General features: G+C 44.2%; 1 protein-coding gene across 1 annotated transcript in view; it reads right to left on the bottom strand.

Annotated features, from left to right (window-relative positions):
* The window catches only part of SLC6A19 (solute carrier family 6 member 19), a 1,531,867-nt gene that overhangs the window by 297,803 nt on the left and 1,212,570 nt on the right, over nucleotides 1-21,494 (bottom strand). Inside the window, exon 10 of the mRNA XM_069219637.1 lies at nucleotides 15,657-15,816. Coding sequence (XP_069075738.1) covers nucleotides 15,657-15,816 — 160 coding nt within the window. The remainder of the gene's footprint in view (nucleotides 1-15,656; nucleotides 15,817-21,494) is intronic.

Raw genomic sequence — 21,494 nt, 5'->3', positions numbered from 1 at the left:
GTCCTGGGACCTTCGTGGGTGCTGCCTGGTCATCTTTGGGTTTCCTCCAGTGTTGGGAGCCCCCTCTGCCTCCTCAGTCCGAGTTGAGGCCCCCAGGTCCCTCCTGGAGACAGGCTGCACCATTTTGACACAATCTGTGACATTGTTTGAACAAAGGCTTGTTGGACGAATCCAGCGCTGCAACTCGCCTTCATCCAACATCTCCACGTGGGACGTCCTTTGCATCACGCAGGAACCTGCAGCCATCTTCTTTGGTGCTCTTCTGCAGACTTATTCCAACCGGAGAATCCTCTTTTGCACCATCTTCTAGGTTGGCAGGGGGTCCTGTCCTTCCTGGAATCTTCTGCCACTTCTGGACTTGGTCTCCTCTCTTTACAGGTTTCAGGTCCATGAATCCACCATTTGTTGTTTGCTGTCTTGCTTGGTTCTTGCAATAACTCTAATCACGACTTGTAGTGTATCCTGAGGAAACTTCCAGGACATTACTCCTACTTTCCTGGGCTCTGGAGTGGGGTATTTTACTCACCTTTGTGGTTTTCTTACACTCCCAGCGCCCCTCTACACACTACAATTGCCTAGGGGGGTATTCGTGATTCGCATTCCACTTTCTTAGTATATGGTCTGTGTTGCCCCAGGCCTATTTCTTCCTATTGCATTATATGGTATTTTCTACTGTTTCCACTATTCTGTGACTATTTAATTACCTGATTTTGGTTTTGTAGGAGGCTGGCCTGGTTTGTAGTGGGTACCTTGGGTACTTACACCTTACACCAGGTCCAGTTATGCCTTGTGGGTGAATGTAATAGTGTTCTAGCAGCTAAGGCTGATAGAGGTAGCTATAGCAGAGCAGCTTAGGCTGAACTAGGAGGCATGCAAATCTCATGCAATACCACTTATAGTTACACAGTACTTATACAGAAGCAAATACAATACTCATTGTTACCAAAAATAAAGGTATTTATTTGGGTGACACAGTACCAAAAATATCTTAGAGACAATTCTCCTTCTGGAGGTAAGTATTATACACAATATATACACTAGACACCAAATTTAGATAAGTAAATGGTCACAGAACAATGCAAACAGTAGGAAATCCTATAGAATGCAATAGGAGAAAATACGTCTAGGGGCAACACAAACCATATACTAAAAAAGTGGAATGTGAATCACGAATTCCCCCCTAGACAAGTGTAGTGTGTGCAGAATCACTAGGAGAGTAAGAATACAGTAAAGGTTAGTAAATGACCCCACCCCAGAGCCCAGAAAAGCAGTAGTAAAGTACTGCAAGTTTCCTTAGGACACACAACACCTCGTTTTTGGGATTTTGCAGCAGCCAACCAAGTCTGCAAAGAACAACTGCTGGATTATTCAACCTGAAGGCCTGCAAAGGAAGAGGACCAAGTCCAGAAGTCGAAAGAAGTTCTAGAAAGGACAGGAGCCCCTGCCAACCAAGAAGAGGGTGTAATAGAAGAGTCCCTGGTTAGTCAAAGACTGCAGAAATGCATCCTAGGAAGATGCCAGCAGGTTCCTGCATGATGCAAAAGATGGCCCACAGCGTGAAGATCGTTGCAGATGAGATTTCATGTTGGAAGGCGTCAAGAAGCCTTGACTACGACAAAAGTGCGTTTTGCATCAAAATGGTGCTGGATGAACCCATGAGGGTCCTGGGGGCCTCACCTCTGTGTGAGGAGGAAGAGGGGGCTCTCAGCACTTAGGAGAACCCTCAGGATACCAGCCATGACCCCAGGAGTTGCAGGATCCGGGTTCAAAGGAGCTGCAAAACTAGTTTGATGCAGCACAACAAAAGAAGGTTCCACGCCACCGGAGAACAACTCAGCGAGTTGTGCTTTGCAGGATGGAGTGCTGGGGACCTGGACCAGCCTGTGTACAGAGGAATTTTGCAAAGAGCGCACAGAGGCCTCAGGAGGCGAAGAAGACGCAGTACACAGGGGTACTGTCATTCTATGGGAAGGCAAGGTCTTACCTCCTCCAAATTGCGTCAGCAGGACCTAAGGACAGTCTGTGTCGATGGTGTCCACCCTCTGTGTCCTTAAGAGCATGCTCATCGCAGTGAGAGAAGTCCCAGGGTACCATTTGTCGCCTTGGAAGGTGTCTGCCTGAAGCAGGGGAGTGACTCCGTCACTCCACGGGAGATTTCTTTGGTCCTTCTGGTGCAGGATGAAGACAGGGAGTCCCCAGAGCATGCACACCGGGGAAACTGTTACAGTTACTGACTTGGAGCTGAGGTTGCTGAAGAAAAGTGTCTCTTGTAGACACTTTCTTGCAGTTACAGCTTTTCTTGGAGCAGGCTGCGGTTGATCCGAGGTCAGAAGAGTCTGAAGTTGTTGCAGATGATTCCTGAAGGAAATTTGCAAGCAGAATCTGAAGAGAACCCACAAGAGAGAACCTAAATAGCCCTGAGAGGGGGATTGGCTACCTTATCAGGCATGGACCTATCAGGAGGGGTCTCTGATGTCAACTGCTGGCAGTGGCCACTCAGCAAGATGGGCGAAGTCTGGGACACACTGGAGGAGCTCTGGGCACCACCCCTGGGGTGGGAATGGACAGGGGAGTGGTCTCTCCCCTTTCCTTTGTCCAGTTACCCACCAGAGCAGGGCAGTAGGGGTCGCTGAACCGGTGTAGACTGGTTTATGCAAAGAGAGCACCATCTGTACCCTTCAAAGCATTTCCAGAGGTTGGGGGAGGCTACCCCCAACCTCTGGAAATGGACAAAGGAAAGGGGAGTGACTACTCCCCTGTCCATCACCACCCCAGGGGTGGTGCCCAGAGCTCCTCCAGTGTGTCCCAGACCCCTGCCATCTTGAATCCAGAGGTGTGAGGGCACTCTGGAGGCCTCTGAGTGGTCAGTGCCAGCAGGTGATGTCAGAGACCTCTCCTGATAGCTGCTTACCTCACTAGGTGGCCAATCCTCCTCTGATGGCTATTTAGGGTCTCTCCAGTGGGCTTTTCCTCAGATAACGACTTGCAAGAATTCACCAGAGTTCTTCTGCACCTCTCTCTTCGACCTCTGCTAAGGGTCGACCGCTGACTGCTCCAGGGCGCCTGCAAAACTGCAACAAAGTAGCAAGAAGACTACCAGCGACATTGTAGAGCCTAATCCTGCCGGCTTTCTTGACTGTTTCCTGGTGGTGCATGCTTAGGGGCTGCCTGCCTTCATCCTGCACTGTAAGCCACGAAGAAATCTCCAGTGGGTTGACAGAATCTTCCCCCTGCTCCAGCAGGCACCAAACTTCAGCATCACCGGTACTCTGGGACCCTTCTCATCCTGATGAGCATGGCCCCTGGAACTTAGGTGGTAGACTCAAGTGACCCAGACTATCCAGTGGTCCAACTGTCCAAATTTGGAGTAGGTAAGTCCTTGCCTCCCCTCTCCAGACAGTAACCCTGTGCACTGCGTGAACTGCAGCTGCTATTGCTTCTGTGCACTTTTCCCAGGAATCCTTTGTGTACAGCCAAGCCCATTGCTCATCTCCCTGAGTTGACCTCCGGCTTCATAGGACCCTCTTTTGTAGTGTTGAGATGACCGCCATGTTCAGTCTTCTTGAACCCGTGTTCAAGGACTTCTGCGGGTGCTACCTTCTTGTGCAAGGGCTCTCTACTTTGCTGAGGGCCCCCTCTGTCTCCTCTCCCAAGTGGCGACATCCTGGTCCTTCCTGGCCCCGGGCAGCACCCTTTTTCTTCAACCGTGACTCTTGCAGCTATCAAGGCTTGTTTGCAGTCTTTTGCCAAAGAAACAACTCTGCGTCCTTCAGCACTCCGTGGGACATTTTCTGCACGAAAGAGAAGTTCCTAGCACCTTTCGTTGTTGCAGAATCTTCAGCTTCTTCCATCGAGAGGAAGCCATTTTGCACCATCATCCGGGATTTAGTGGGCTCCTGCCCCCCCTGGACACTTTCACGACTCTTGGACTTTGTCCCCTTCTTTTTCAGGTCCTCAGGTCCGGGAATCCGTCTTCAGTGGTTTGCAGTCTGTTGTGGTCTTTGCAAAATCCACTATCACAAGTTTAGTGTGTTTCTGGGGAAATAGTAGTACTTTACTCCTGCTTTCCAGGGTCTTGGGGTGGGGTATCTTGGACACCCTTAGTGTTTTCTTACACTCCCAGCTACCCTCTACAGACTACACTAGCCTAGGGGTCCATTCGTGGTTCGCATTCCACTTTCTTAGTATATGGTTTGTGTTGCCCCTAGGCCTATTGCACCCTATTGTATTCTACAGTGTTTGCACTACTTTCTGACTGTTTTACTTACCTGATTTTGGTTTGTGTGTATATTTTGTGTATTTTACTTACCTCCTAAGGGAATATATCCTCTGAGATATTTTTGGCACATTGTCACTAAAATAAAGTACCTTTATTTTTAGTAACCCAGAGTATTGTGTTTCTTACGATATAGTACCTATATGATATAAGTGGTATAGTAGGAGCTTTGCATGTCACCTAGTTCAGCCTAAGCTGCTCTGCTATAGCTACCTCTATTAGCCTAAGCTGCTAGAACACTACTAATCTACTAATAAGGGATAACTGGACCTGGCACAAGGTGTAAGTACCATCAGGTGCCCAGTAGAAGCCAGGCCAGCCTCCTACAGAATGTAGGAAAGTACCATCTTTCTTGGCATGTTACCCCAATTTCTGCCTGTTTGTCAGTATGTTTTGCCTCTCTCACTGGAATCCTACTGGCCAGGACCCCAGTGCTCATAGTTTGTGGCCTAATGTGTGTGTTGTCAGTGGTTGCTTAACTGTGTCATTGAAGTTCTGCTAACCAAAACTCCAGTGCTTATGCTCTCTCTGCTTCCAAATTAGTCACTATAGTTTAGTGGCTTCATGTTCCAATTCCAATTGGCACACTGGACCCCCCTTACAAGTCCCTGGTATATGGTACCTAGGTACCCAGGGCATTGGGGTTCCAAGAAATCCTTATGGGCTGCAGCATTTCTTTTGCCAACCATAAGGAGCTCAGACAAACACTTCTTCAGGACTGCCACTGCAGCCTGTGTAAAATAGCGCACACACTATTTCACAAACATTTTTACTGCACTTAAGTAACTTATAAGTCACCTATATGTCTAACCTTCATTTACTGAAGGTTAGGTGCAAAGTTCCTAACTGTGAGGGCACCCTTGCACTAGCAAAGGTGCCCCCACGCTGTATAGAGCCAATTCCCCGGACATCGTGAGTGCGGGGATACCATTACACGCATGCACTACATATAAATAAATACCTATATGTAGCTTCACAATGGTAGCTCCGAATATGGCCATGTAAGGTGTCTAAGATCATGGAATTGTCCCCCCCAGTCCAAATCTGGTATTGGGGGGGCCAATCCCATGCATCCTGGGGGGCTCCACCATGGACCCCAAGTATTGCCAAACCAGCTTTCTGAGGCTTGCACTGCAGCTACAGTTGATTCCTCCTCACAGAACGGGTTCTGCCCTCCTGGGATCTGAGAAGCTCAGTCCCAGGAAGGCAGAACAAATCATTTCCTTTGGGAGGAGGGTGTTACACCCTCTCCCTTTGGAAATAGGTGTTACAGGCTTGGGAGAATTGGCCTCCCAGAGCCTCTGGAAATGCTTTGAAGGGCACAGATGGTGCCCCCCTTGCATAAACCAGTATACACCAGATCAGGGACCCTCAGTCCATGCTCTGACGTGAAACTGGACAAAGGAAAGGGGAGTGACCACTCCCCTGTCCATCACCACCCCAGGTGTGGTGCCCAGAGCTCCTCCAGTGTGTTCCTGGCATTAGCCATCTTGTTTTCCAAGGTGTGGGGACACTCTGGAGATCTCTGAGTGGCCAGTGCCAGCAGGTGACGTCAACGACCCCTCCTGATAGGTGCATACCTGGTTAGGTAGCCAATCCCCCTCTCAGGCTATTTATGGACTCTTCTGTGGGTTCCTCTTCAGATTCAGCTTGCAGGTTTCCACCAGGAATCCTCTGCAACTCCTACTTCATCCTCTGACCATCGGATCAACTGCAGACTGCTCCAGGAACCGCTGTAACTGCAACAAAGTATCCAGAAAGGCTACTGCGAATCTGCAACTTCAGCTCCAGCCAGCAACTGCAACAGTTTCCAAGGTGTGGATGCTCTGGGGACTCCCTGTCTTTACCCTACACCAGAAGGACCGAAGAAATCTCCTATGGAGTGACAGAGTCCCTTCTCAGCTCCAGCAGGCACTTTCTAAGATGACGACCGGTTCTGTGGGACTCCTCTCCTGGTGACGAGCATGCTCCCTCGAACATAGGTGGTGGACCCCGTCTACACAGAGTGCCCTAAGGTCCAGCTGTCCAAATTTGGAGGAGGTAAGAGCTTGCCTTCCCCGTTTGCGACAGTACCCCTGTACATAGCATTATCTTCACCTCCTGAGGCCTCTGTGCACTATTTGCAAGAATCCTTCGTGCACAGCCTGGCCCTGGTCCCCAGCATTCTATCCTGCAACGCTCAACTCGCTGAGCTGTTCTCCGGTGATGTGGGACCTTCTTTTGTAGTGCTGCAGGAACCGCAATTTGCACCTTCTTTGTCCCCGTGTCCTGGGACCTTTGTGGGTGCTGCCTGGTCATCTTTGGGTTTCCTTCAGTGTTGGGAGCCCCCTCTGCCTCCTCAGTCCGAGTTGAGGCCCCCAGGTCCCTCCTGGAGACAGGCAGCACCATTTTGACACAATCTGTGACATTGTTTGAACAAAGGCTTGTTGGACGAATCCAGCGCTGCAACTCGCCTTCATCCAACATCTCCACGTTGGACGTCCTTTGCTTCACGCAGGAACCTGCAGCCATCTTCTTTTGTGCTCTTCTGCAGACTTATTCCAACTGGAGAATCCTCTTTTGCACCATCTTCTAGGTTGGCAGGGGCTCCTGTCCTTCCTGGAATCTTCTGCGACTTCTGGACTTGGTCTCCTCTCTTTACATGTCTTCAGGTCCATGAATCCACCATTTGTTTTTTGCAGTCTTGCTTGGTTCTTGCAATAACTCTAATCACAACTTATAGTGTATCCTGAGGAAACTTGCAGTACTTTACTCCTACTTTCCAGGGCTCTGGAGTGGGGTATTTTACTCACCTTTGTGGTTTTCTTACACTCCCAGTGCCCCTCTACACACTACAGTTGCCTAGGGGGGAATTCGTGATTCGCATTCCACTTTCTTAGTATATGGTTTGTGTTGCCCCAAGGCCAATTTCTTGCTATTGCATTATATGGTATTTTCTACTGTTTTCACTATTCTGTGACTATTTACTTACCTGATTTTGGTTTTGTAGGAGGCAGGCCTGGTTTGTAGTGGGTACCTTGGGTACTTACACCTTACACCAGGTCCAGTTATCCCTTGTTGGTGAATGTAATAGTGTTCTAGCAGCTTAGGCTGATAGAGGAAGCTATAGCAGAGCAACTTAGGCTGAACTAGGATGCATGCAAAGCTCATGCAATACCACTTATAGTTACACAGTAATTATACAGAAGCAAATACAATACTCAGTGTTACCAAAAATAAAGGTATTTATTTGGGTGACACAGTACCAAAAATATCTTAGAGACAATTCTCCTTCTGGAGGTAAGTATTATACACAATATATACACTAGACACCAAATTTAGAGAAGTAAATGGTCATAGAACAATGCAAACAGTAGGAAATCCTATAGAATACAATAGGAGAATATAGGTCTAGGGGCAACACAAACCATGTACTAAAAAAGTGGAATGTGAATCAAGAATTCCCCCTAGACAAGTGTAGTGTGTGCAGAATCGCTAGGAGAGTAAGAATACAGTAAAGGTTAGTAAATGACCCCACCCCAGAGCCCAGAAAAGCAGTAGTAAAGTACTGCAAGTTTCCTTAGGACACACTTCACCTTGCTTTGCGATTTTGCAGCATCCAACCAAGTCTGCAAAGAAGAACTGCTGGATTATTGGACCTGCAGACCTGCAAAGGAAGGGGACCAAGTCTAGAAGTTCCAGGAAGGACAGGAGCCCCTGCCAACCCAGAAGAGGGTGCAAAAGAAGAGTCCCCGGTTAGTCAAAGAGTGCAGAAATGCACCCTAGGAAGATGCCAGCGGGTTCCTGCATGATGCAAAAGATGTCCCATGGCGTGAAGATCGTTGCAGATGAGATTTCGTGTTGGAAGGCGCCAACAAGCCTTGGCTACGACAAAAATTGCATTTTGCATCAGAATGGTGCTGGATGGACCCAGGAGGGACCTGGGGGCCTGAACTCTGTGTGAGGAGGAAGAAGGGGCCTTCAGCACTTTAGAGAGCCCTCAGAATATCAGCAAGCACCCCCAGGAGCTGCAGGATCTGGGTTCAAAGGAAGTGCAGAACATGGTTGATGCAGCACAACAAAGGAAGGTGCCACACCGCCGGAGAACAACTCAGCGAGTTATGCATCACAGGATGGAGTGCTGGAGACCTGGGCCAGGCTGTGCATGAAGGAATTTTGCAAAGAGTGCACAGAGACCTCGGGAGGTGAAGAAGACGCAGTGCACAGGTGTACCATCATTCTCGGGGAAGGCAAGGTCTTACCTCCTCCAAATTGCGTTAGCAGGACCTCAGGACAGTCTATGTTGATGACGTCCTCCCTCTGTGTCCTTAGGAGCAAGCTCGTCACTGTGAGAGGAGTCCCAGGGTACCGGTCGCCTTGATAGGTGCCTGCTTGGAGCAGGGGAGTGATTCCGTCACTCCACTGGAGATTTCTTCAGTCCTTCTGGTGCAGGATGAAGACAGGGAGTCCCCAGAGCGTGCACACCATGGAAACTGTTGCAGTTGCTGACTTGGAGCTGAGGTTGCTGAAGAAAAGTAAGTTACAGCGTTTCTTGGAGCAGGCTGCCATTGATCCGAGGTCAGAAGAGTCTGAAGTTGTTGCAGAGGATTCCTGAAGGAAACTTGCAAGCAGACTCTGAAGAGAACCCACAAGAGAGACCCTAAATACCCCTGAGAGGGGGATTGGCTACCTTATCAGGTATGGACCTATCTTGAGGAGTCTCTGACATCACCTGCTGGCACTGGCCACTCAGAGCCCTCCAGAGTGCCCCCACACCTTGCAAAGCAAGATGGCTGAAGTCTGGGACACACTGGAGGAGCTCTGGGCACCACCCCTGGGGTGGTGATGGACAGGGGAGTGGTCACTCCCCTTTCCTTTGTCCAGTTTCCTGCCAGAGCAGTGGAGAAGGGGTCCCTGAACCGGTGTAGACTGGTTTAAGCATTTCCAGAGGCTGGGGGAGGCTACCCCTCCCCAGCCTGTAACACCTATTTCCAATGGGAGAGGGTGTAACACCCTGCTCTCAGAGGAAATGCTTTGTTATGCCTTCCTGGTACTGGGCTGCCCAGACCCCAGGAGGGCAGAACCCTGTCTGTGAGGTGGCAGCAGCTGTAGCTGCAGTGCAAGCCTCAGAGAGCTGGTTTGGCAGTACTGGGGGTCAATGGTGGAGCCCCCAGGATGCATGGAATTGGGTCCCCAATCCCAGATTTGGAATGGGGGGACAATTCCATGATATTAGACATGTTACATGGCCATATTTGGGGTTACCATTGTGAAGCTACATATAGGTATTGACCTATATGTAGTGCACACATGTAATGGTGTCCCCGCACTCACAAAGTCAGGGGAAATGGCCCTGAACTATGTGGGGGCACCTTTGCTAGTGCAAGGGCGCCCTCACACTTAGTAACGTTACACCTAACCTTCAGCAAGTGAAGGTTAGACATATAGATGACTTATAAGTTACTTAAGTGCAGTGAAAATGGCTGTGAAATAGTGTGTGCACTATTTCACGCAGGCTGCAATGGTAGTGCTGTGTAAGGGTGTGTCTGAGCTCCCTATGGGTGGCAAAAGAAATGCTGCAGCCCATGTGGATCTCCTGGAACCCCAATACCCTGGGTACCTAGGTACCATATACTAGGGACTTATAAGGGGGGTCCAGTATGCCAATATTAATTGGTAAATGAAGTCACTGGCCTACAGTGACAAATTTAAAAGTAGAGAGAGCATAAGCACTGAGGTTCTGATTAGCAGAGCCTCAGTGACACAGTTAGGCACTACACAGGCATACACATTAGGTCACAAACTATGAGCACTGGGGTCCTGGTTAGCAGGATCCCAGTGAGACAGGCAAAACACACTGAAATATAGGTTTTTATCTATGAGGACTAGGGCCCTGGCTAGCAGGATCTCAGTGACAGAGTAAAAACACACTGACACACACTCACAAACAGGCCAAAAGTGGGGGTAACCATGCTAGAAAGAGGCTACTTTTCTACAGGTCTCTAGTGTATATATCTTGTATAATACTTACCTCCAGAAGGAGTACTTCCTCTAAGATATTCTTGGCCTTGTGTCACTAAAATAAAGTACCTTTATTTTTGGTTACACTGAGCATTGTCTTTTATTGTGTATAAGTACTGTGTAACTACCATGTTATTGCAGGAGCTTTGCATGTCTCCTAGTTCAGCCTCAGTTGCTCTGATACAGCTACCTCTATCAGCCTAAGCTGCTAGAACACTACTACATTTCACTAATAAGGGATAACTGGACCTCGTATAAGGTGTAAGTACCCAAGGTACCCACTACAAACCAGGCCAGCCTTCTACAAACTCCCATTGAAAATCATTGGGCACCCGACCTTCAAAGTCGTTGTTAACCCTGTGTTAGCCACACATTGTTTTCCTCCATATGTTGACATTGAAAACTCTGAGAATTGCACTGTTGATTTTTGAATCTCAAAAGTATTTATGCTTCAAAAAGAAATACTTACCTGATTATAAAATTCTCGGGTTTAAAACATACAAAAAGTTGTATTTTTCTAATTTAGTCTTGGATTTATTTTTTGAGTGTGTGTCTCACTTATTGCCCCTGTGAGTAAACACATGTTTAGCCCTACCCTCTGATAAGCCTAATTGCATGCCCACACTACCACAAAATAAAGCATTAGTTTTAGCTACTTTTGTCTCTGCAAACCAATTCGGGATCCACTGGATTCTCTGCATGGAGTCCTTTTTAGTGCGCCATATAAAGAGCCAGCTTCCTACAATATTTGTTCTTTTGGCTGTGTTTAATTTTTTCACTGGTTGATGAAATGCCTGACTCATTAGAATATTAGCCAATATGTACTATCACATTTACCAATTCAATGCAAGGGGGAGTGACAGGTACCTGTGAAAATAGTGCGGTCATCATGCACATAGGATAGTAGTGAAAACATGACACAAGATTTTCCACATATTAACAAAATTCATAGCTGTAAGGTCCCCCGTTGTTATGTGTGATAACTTCAGCTAATACTGCGTTTTTTACCCAACTGTGCTTTACTGCTGGGGTTTTTAAGGTCATAGCTACAGTGTTAACAGAAAATGTTCAATGTGATCTCTGTCAAAAAGTCAGGGCTGTCTTAAAGTGATACATTTGCCATGGGGACACTTGGCAGCTATGAATGGTCATACAAAGGAGCCCAACCTTAATGTAGTTAGGGAAATACTGCATAAAATCATCTGCAAGCATGCTTGAAGTATTCAGTTTCATGTTTCAAACCTTGTGCTGAAAATAAAATCCTGGGGACAGTAAAATGCAACAAAAGCTCCCTTTGCCACATGGGGTATGGAGGCACACAACAGAGGAGAGGAAAATGCCTTTAGCCAGAAAAAGCAATGTGTGGAGAGCAAACCTGGAAATGTATGCTTATATATGTATATATATATATATATATATATGTATATAAAGCAACTCGTGCCAAGAGGTGACTGTAACTCGCTCCCTCTACATTCATTGCTAATTACCCCACATGTTACATCACTGATAACATCTTCCATGAAATCATTGATAACATCACTGCAACTTTTGCTGTGAAATTATTGATGAGAAAACTGTGCATGGTGGGGGCAAGTTATAGATACCTTAGGGCACAATTTATACTTACTTGAGAAAACTCTAACTATAACTGGTGAATGACTATGGTTTTGTGCATTTAAAACATGAAACTAACTATAACAGGCAGGGAAAAAGAACAAAAGCCTGCTTCCAGCGGGCTTGAGCATTTTTCCTGCTCCCGCCCGCTGGCAGTGGACTTACTGTTTGCTCTTGCTTGACTGGAGCTTTCAAATACCTCTCGACAAGCAAGAGCAAACAGAGCGTTCCATTCCCACACTAGTGCGGGCAGGGAAAACACAATATCTCGCGGTGGGCACCCCGGGACATAGCAGGAGTTGGCCCTGGGGGGTGGGAGTCCCCAGGTCTATTAATGGCTCCAGGTGCATGGCCAGGTCCTGGAGTATGGGGTCCCTAGGGCCGATTGCGACCCAGGAAGGAGGGTGTCATTCTTGAAATTGGCCTGACCCTACTGACCCACTGGTATCTAACTCCTGTTCGCTTGGCCAAGATATTTGGGGGTACTGGCGCATGCTGAAAGGGATGGGGCGAGAGGGGTAGCTTTCTTCATCCTTGGTGGTCATGCCCAGTGATTCAGACCTTTTGGGTAGAGATCCAGAACGTAGTGCTGACCATTACCAATGTTTACCTCCTCTTGAACCCCAAACAGTTCTTCTGGGCAATCCGGGGTATAATAGAATTTTTACCATGATGATCCCTCAGGGCTGCTTCCTATCCCATCTACTCCTAGTAGTGAGACTTTGTGTGGCACGGTTATGGAAACAACCACTCCCTCCTTCTATAAATATGTGGTGAGGGGAGGTCTGGTTCATCTATTCTAGGGAAAAATTGACTGCTATCATTTGAGACATGGTGACCACATTTGATGCTATTTGGCGTCCTTTCACCAGCCATATTAAGCGATGGGTGGGAGGTCTACATATAACCATGTTTAAATCTTGGCGCAACTCTGACATTCACATTGTCTTTTTCTGAATTGGACAATGGTTCTGTTGAAATGTGACCATTATGTGAGGGGTTGGGTGAAAGTTATTTCGGATACTGTCTTTCCACTGTATACAAGTGTGATTTGTTTTTCCTGTTATGTACAAGTAAGAATTATCATCCCTGACGACTCTGTATGATGTGTCATGTTTACTTATTTTCACTTGAAAGTGCTAAATGCAAAATAAAATATGCAGTTCAAAATGATCCAACACTCTCTTAGTTAATGCCCTATTTTGGAAAGGCTATGGGTTACCAGAGAGGTGTGGACTCCTTATATTAACCTCAGGAAAATATAGTTCATCAACAAAAAATTGGTAAACCCATTTTGCCAGAAAATGAGTCCATAGTTTCACATCAGAATTCGAGTTAGTGTATCCAAACCAAGTTTGTGATTCAAAAAGTATTTTATTTCCAGGTACATGGATAAAAAACAAAGAGCAACACTAGGGCGCACATGGATGAGAAGCAAGTGCTTATCCCGTGACTTCAAAAAATACGAAACGCTACTTCACTCGATCTGTTCCTTGACGCAATATGATCAAGAAGCTCTCTAAAGAATCGATTTCATAAATATTTGAATTGCCTTGAGAAAGCCCAAGGTTTATGAACCACTACGGGGCGAAACACGTGTTAGCACTTGCTTCTCATCCATGTGTGCCCTAGTGATGCTCTGTGTTTTTTATCCATGCACCTGGAAATAAAATCTTTTTTGAATCACAAACTTGGTTAGGATACGCTAACTCGAATTCTGATGTGAAACTATGGACTCATTTTCTGGTAAAATGTGTTTACCAATTTTTTGTTGATGCAAAATAAAATTGTTTAAAAAAAACTAGCCACACACTTTGCCATTATCGCACTTATCTTGGTTGATCACAGCTTTTAGCCATACCTCATCTACTCTGGGTTCAGAGAGCTGGGTAAAATTCATGGATTAATGCCATGTCCAAGCCACAGTGAAAATAAGGAAAGGGCACATGCCCTACATTTTTGGCAGCAGCAAAGGTCTAACAAACAATAACACTGTTCGTAACTCAGACTATAAAAGAAAGTGTAAGGGAAATCATTGAAAATTCATTCAAAAAACTTAATTAGATTGAACATAACGTTTTTGATTTATAACCTAAAACACTGAATTTCACCATCTGTGGAGAGCTCCACAACCATAACTCCTCCTCAATTTATTGCTCATGACCTCAGACATGATGTCACAGATAACACCACAAAGTGAAATTATCACATACTGAAATCATTGCCAATGTCCATGATTGTTGTGTGGAATCAACTTTGATTCTGTAATACTGTTATTTTACAATCTAAGCACAATTTAAATGTAACTGTCTAAATATTCTTGCACTGAAAGTATTCCAGAACAGGAGAGCACCCAGGAAATATAGCCTCCATTTGAACCACATCCTTAAATGGATCTGAGTGTGTGAGCATAGCAAGAAAGCCCAAACTTCGGTAGGAAAATTTACAAAGAATCGGTCCAAAAATGCTTTCATGTATTTCTTGAGAGGTTCAAAGGAAATAACCTAAAAAAGGTACCACTTACTAACGCCGACCTTTCCCTGGAGCTTGTGAGGGTTTCCATGAATATAAACACTATTTTAAAGCATAATTTCAGTGGGCAATGGGGAAAAAATAAATATTGGTTTGCAAAGCGGTACTCTGAGAGACCTCATGAGTTGTAGGTCCAAGGACACATAGAAAGAGTACCACAACTCGTAATAGCACCTTGTAAGAAAAGGCAGCAGCCAGTGCTTTTGCACTGGCAGGATGTAGCACTATTTGTTTTGCCAAATTATGCACCAAATATATTGCCAAGGAAAACTGTGATAGTAAACTGTTCAAGATTACTTTCTTGGCCACACGCAGAACATTTTAAAATGGCTTAATTTAAAATTAAGAAAATTAGGTTAAGTGACCTAAAGTTGTTAATCCAGGATCACACAATTTGGCCGACAGTGGAAGACGTGGTTCCAGCCCAGATTTCTAGTGACACTATCAGCACTTTGCCACAGAAGTTGCGTGATCTCTAGAAGCATTGTGTGAGTGAAAAATTGTGTAAAGGAAATTAAAGTGATATTGCCTCATTCGTGTTTCAGATAGTGATCATACATTCGTAAATTTGTATAACTGGCAGAACTTGACATGAACACATGGCCAAAGATCAGGATGTTTTCAAAGCAGTGGCAGGGGTAGGTGCCCCAGTGGATCCAGTTATGGAAAGCAAGTGGAACACTGATAGAGTAGTCTAATAAAGTATTTCTGTACGCTATCTAAAAGACTGAGGTGCGTTAGTGGAGTTATGTATGTTGCAATAGAAGCTGCCTCAGGGCAGCACTGAAGTACATGTGCAAGGTTCTAGGGGATTGGCAGCACTAGAATGGCAGGGATGCTACAGCTCAGCAAAGTAGTAGCTTTTGGACGAACTCCTTATACATTGTTCTGTAATATGCACTCTTTGGCTTCTTTAAAAAAAACGAAATCACTGGGGGGGGATGCTATACCACACTGCTCCAAACACTCCTTGTGGGGGTGGGGGGGGGGGGAGTTCAAAGTTACTGCCACCCTCACTTGCTCTAGGCCATTCAGTGTGTGTTTCATTGAAGTGATTTTTTTCCTGTCTCCCCCTTCATACGTATTTGTCTTTGAGGTAAGGACATGAGTCACCTCACCTCTTTTTGTACTTTATTGCAATTCTTAGCACCTGCAATGGAAAATATGTTCACTAATATAAAACATACAGTGTAGTAGGCTGGATTTATAGCAGTATAATGATAAAAGCTTGTACCTGTCTATTCCGTAAATGTAGACAACTGCGAACATTTCACAAAAAGCAATGATAAGTAAGGGGATGGATCCAGCAAAATTGTCGAACAAGGCCAACCAGTAGTTTCCGGAATTTAGCACAAATATAAATGCTATCAAGAAGGATACTGCACAGATTGTTCCTGCAAAATAAATGGCAACAATTAGACAAAAGTTTCATGTATGGAGGACAAACAGCATAAATAAGAATTTACATTGTTGCTGTTTACTTGACAGTCTGCCACAGGCTGATTTAAATCTTGGCAGAATTGGTCCCGCCATTGATTTTCCGTTGGATTTCATGCCAACTGTGTTTGCGGTCCGCCCACTCTATTTAGATGTTGGCAGGTCCATAGACAAAGTTCTGTAGACAAACTGCCGTCACTGCCAGGATTGAACACCAGCGTCGATGGCACAATAAGCAAAAGTGGCTGACGGTGGAACTCCATCCATTTTTGCCGATGAGCCAATCAAAGTTTGCCTTCGCACTGACGTAACTATGGCAACTAAACCTCCACACCTGAGTTGGCTGATTGGGAGGTATATAAGCATGAAACATACTTTTTTTATACTTTCCTTATTTCCTGCCACAGTGAACCTGATCGTACAAGTCCTACCTTTGATGCTGCTACTGGACCACATCAAAAATCAACCCTGTTGACGCTGGAACCGAAGGTAAGTGACTGTTTTACCTATCATCATCAGAATTGTCTGAGTACATTCACTTTCGACTCGTGCATGTTTAAAAAAGACTTACAAGCAACAGTACAATGATGTGCAATGCATATGTATGTAATGTGGTAGTTAGGAAAACTTAAAGAAACACACCTTGATATATATCACTAACACTCACCAATCTGGTAATAACTTCCTTCATGAAAATGGACACATCAATCCCTAAATCGAAATGTGTCCATACAGGTGTGTGTAATCATTTTCCATAAACTACCATATCAGTTACATAAACAGCAATCATCGTTGTAACTAGAGAAATCCAATATAGTGTAGTGGGTTTACACAGAATGTACAACCAATGTTACCTCTAAACTTTAAACATGTCAGATTGTATTAAAGTCATATGTCCCATTTGTTTTGTGCAACTTCTGTTAAACATTAGATGTTATTTAACTCCAAAGTGTAATTTCCCCTGTGTAATGCATATGTGGATATTAACACATATCATGTTAAAATAAACACACCTGCATTCTCAAGTTACAAAACTATAAACATGAATAATTTTGTTGTAAGTGTCCAGTATCATGATGAATGCTTGCACCAAAATTAACATGTCCATCACAAATGTCCAACACTAATGCATGTAATATATAAATATGTCAGAAATAATACCTGTGCCTGTCACTGTCAGAAATGAGAATTAGTGCATGTCACACACATTGGCATAAATCACATCATCAACAAACAATTATTAGTAATCTAAAATTAACGCCAGGACAAAGGTATTGAAAATAAGTGAAATTTTAATACAACATGAGAAATGTCTCTCACATAGAAGGAGAAAAAAAAATGTATTCAAAATGTTCTAACTGTCCAGCATGGGCAGTGTGGGCTGCAGAACGTGCCTCCTAATTGCACTGCCAAGTGCAGCCTCCTCAATAAGAGGTATCCAGTGGGCAGAGCAGGCATCTCAATGATGTTTCTAGTGAGGGATGGGTTTAAGTTTGACAGGGGCCAGTGACAGGGCAAGACTGAAAGCATCAGGAAGAGAAGGGGTAGAAGGGGTTGGAGAGGATAGGGTTTGGGAGGTAGAGGGAGCTGGATTGGGTTTGTATATGTTTCTGTCTGTTGTGCATGTGGGTCTGGTGTATGCAGTGCATGTCTGGGTATGTGTTTTTTTGGAAGGTGTGTGGTGTTCAGGTGAGTGTGTGCATTTGTGTTTGGTGGTTGTTGGGGTGTCTGTATTTTTCTGTGAGTGTGCATGTTTGGACAAGTGTGGTTTTGTCAGTGTAGTGTATTTTGGTGATTGTGAGTGTGTGCGTCTGGTGGGTGTTTTGTGGTAGGTGTGTATATGAGACTGTGTTTGGATGATTGTGGTGTAGAGGTATATATCGTGGTGCTTGTGGGTGTGCTGGTGTTTTGGGGTGTGCTGGTGGATGGGGTGGGGTTGCATGTGTCTGTGGTGGTGTGTTTTGTGGATGTGTCTGTAGTGGTGTATGTGGTGGTTGTGTCTGTGGTAGTTGGTGTTGTGGCAGGTATTGTGGTGATGGGTGTTGGGTCAGCAGTGTGTGCATCTAGGCTGGGTGCATGCTTGTGTTTCTTTGTGTGTTTTCATTTGTGTGTGTGGTGCTTTTGTCTGTGTGAGTGGCTGTGTGTAAGGAAGTGAATGTGCTTGGGATAGGGCTGGGGATAGGTAATTCGTATGGGGAAGGGGTGGGAGTTGGGGCACAAGGTTGGGATTGTTGGGAGGCTGTGGTCAGTGAAGAGGCTAGACCTTGAAATGACTTCTGTAGACCAGACATAGCTCTGTGAATTTTTTCCAGGTATGCTACCATTTGTTGCATTTGGCACTAAGCCCCTGAATGGCAATGAGGAGTGCAGTCTGGCCTACAGAGATGTTCTGTACGAGGTCAATCACCACCTCACTCAGCCCATATGGGGGGACAGGGGCCTGCAGTGAAAGAGATACAACCCCTTTTAGGGGGGCAGGTTTGGCCAACTGGGGCGGGAGCAAGAGGGAAGGTGGAGATGGGAATCTGGGTTGCGGACAAGGCTGCAGGTAGAACAGTTGTTGTAGGGTCCACCAACACTAGGGACCGATATTCTGTGGAGGTCTCCAAAGATGATGATGCAGAGCTTGTGGCCTCCGTGCCAGTCCCCTCACCCTTCGTACCACTGGGTCCCTCAGTGCTGGTGAACTCAGCACCCGAATCACAGTGGCAAGCTGCTTTCCTGCCTAGGTGGCCAATGTCTCCTCCACCAGTTCCTGATGATGCTGAAACGACAGATACAACAGGTTTATTGTGTCTGTGTAAATAGAACTGATCATAAACTTTGATCAAAAAACATTTTCCAAGTATGCATATTTCATCTGCTTCAAGGCTCTCAAGCTTTGATTCTTCCTTATCATTATCTCATGCAATTAAGGGACATTTTCAGAAACCATCTGTTCACAGTTTTATAATTCCCCATGAGAGCTCCCATATCATATATGACCTTGACTCTCATATCCATTTTAATTTCTATGCACGAACTGTTTAATACCTTAGAATGGGTGGGCTTTGCTGTTTAGAATAGTGACCTTATGTCACCAAAAAGGGTATAAGCCAAACATACATTTGTACAGTGTGTTTACAAGGCCCAAAAATCTGCCTTATTTTCAATCACAAAAAGAAAAACATGAATCAATGTGTGGCAACAAATTGTACAATGTTGTACCAATATTTGTAGAAGCTGAATGCCAGTTTCCTTTGGGCATTTCACAATGGTAACGCTTACTTCAATTACTAATGTATATTTCAAAAGTAAAAAAGATTATATAGATTCTGTACTGAAGTAGCTTATCAATGTATCACACACTATGTAGATAACTATGCAGTTGAAGAAATTGAGGATACTATTTTGTGGTGGATTGACAAATGACTCATACAGAATATGTCAATACAAAGGCCTTGATACATTTCTAATCCACTTCAGTACAGAGGAAAAACATTTTCACATTTCACTCCTGAATATCTCTAGTTATGTGAAGTCTGTTTTACCGTTGTGTAATTGTTTCACAAAATATGCTGGCTTTCCCTTTAGGCAGAAACTGGTACAATATCACAGTAAGTGTTACATACACTGATTCATACACAATTTATTAATCAAAGATTCACATGCAGTTCACAATATGCAACAGATTACACCTTGATGCATTTATACATTTACAAAATGAGTCATAATTTGGGCTTGATATTGATTTTTCCAGACGGGATACTCCAACATATATGTGATGGAACCTTCCATCTGCAAACGTCCCTTTAAGTATCCCATTTTAATCTATCATGGTTTATCATCTGGACATAACAAAGTATATTGTAAAATGGTTTATGGTATGTGGTACTCTGTCACCAATGTGTACACACTCCTGTCTGTGTTGTACCAAAAATTGTATGCTATCACAATTATTTTTTACAAAACAGACTGGCTTACATGCATATTTGTGAAGGAGTAAGACATCATGCAAATCTGTCACTTTTAACATGAATGAAATAGTGTTTTTGTTTTAAAATACGTCTGGGATATGTTTTGAATAAAAAATTTAGCCATTTAACCTGATGTTAATAATCATTATTGGCTCACATGCTCACTCTTGTTTGTGTATAAAACCAACTTGTGACGCTTGGAGCATCCACTGTATCATAATAGCATTTTATGCTATGTCACCTGTAGTAGGGCTAAAGTAACATAATTTACAATAGTGAAGGAGCATCACACCTGACACAATAAAGACCAGTGGCCTGTTTGGTACTACTGTCACTTATAGCATCAAACTACCTGATATATAGTTGTTGTTTAGGCAGGCACGTGTCTGCTCTAACCAGTCCTTTTGTAGTGAACACAAATTAGATGGTATCTTTTCCCAAAATGTAATCTACAAAATACATCATCATACACTCTTCTTCTGCATTGGACATATGTCAACCTTAATGTTGGTCGCAAAATCAGTTGCTATAAAAAAAATTCGTTTTTAACATGTTGAACTCACACTAGAATGTTCTACCTTGATGTTGCTGTTGGGTTTTCAACTGCCCATCGAGGTCCGGTTAGGACACCGCAAGCATGCAGGTCATTAGGAGGGCCAGGGTGCGGCGCACGCGCTTCCCACATTGGGAGGACTGGCCAGGCTGGACTGCGGCTGACTTTCTGGTCTAGCGTCATAGGTTCTCCCACCTCTTACGGCAATAAACTGAAAGTTGTTTGTGACATACCTCCAGATACTGCCACAGTGTATTGAAATGATCCGGTGGCCACAAAATGTAGTACTGCCATGATTTTCACTATTGGTGTAGTTGATGTGGAATTCCTATTACGAGGTAGGATGTATGGCTCCAGCTGATGACATGAATCAATAATAGTTTGCCTATTTAATATGTTTATTTGGATTATTTCCCCTTCTTCCACAGTTTCAGGATCTTGGAGCCTCAAATTCTAAATGGCACTGACTATTTTGAATATGCATTGGTTGTAAAAATCCAATAAAATTTGGTCAAAGATTTGTTAATTAAAAATGTATGACACCAATACAGTGATATTTCTTTTTTTATATTTTTTTTAAATGGGAAACACATAACTTAATTGTTATTTCCTAATTTTTTTTAATCTTACTGATTAATAGTTCTTAAAAATGATGGTAGAAGGAAGATATAAAAAAGGAAATACCACAATGAATACAACACCAGCCTTTGACTTAGGGCCTGATTTAGATTTCAACGGACGGGTTACTCAGTCACAAAAGTGATGGATATCACGTCTGCCCAAATATAAATCAGATAGGGAATAATGGGATTTATAGTTCGGTGGACAAAATATTCATCACCGTTGTTATGGAGTAATGCATCCACTGAAATCTAAATCAGGGCATTTGTTTTATATGAATTTATTTTATTAACACAAATTCATTAAAAATAGTTTGAAACATACAACCAAAGGGAAAAAACAAAAATGAAATATTGTCCATCATGGTGGATAAAACTATTTTTGATTAGATAAAATTGTTTGAAGTCCAATGTACAAAATACAACTGTCCTCAAAAAAAGGTAAATGTGTGTATGAAATAGTCCACAGAGTGAATGGTAGACGCACACTGGAGGAAATTTCGTTA

Source organism: Pleurodeles waltl, chromosome 2_2, assembly GCF_031143425.1.
Source record: "Pleurodeles waltl isolate 20211129_DDA chromosome 2_2, aPleWal1.hap1.20221129, whole genome shotgun sequence".
NCBI classification, from domain to species: domain Eukaryota; kingdom Metazoa; phylum Chordata; class Amphibia; order Caudata; family Salamandridae; genus Pleurodeles; species Pleurodeles waltl.
Note: the sequence above shows the minus strand (reverse complement) of the source record. Positions and strands in the feature narration are given on the sequence as shown.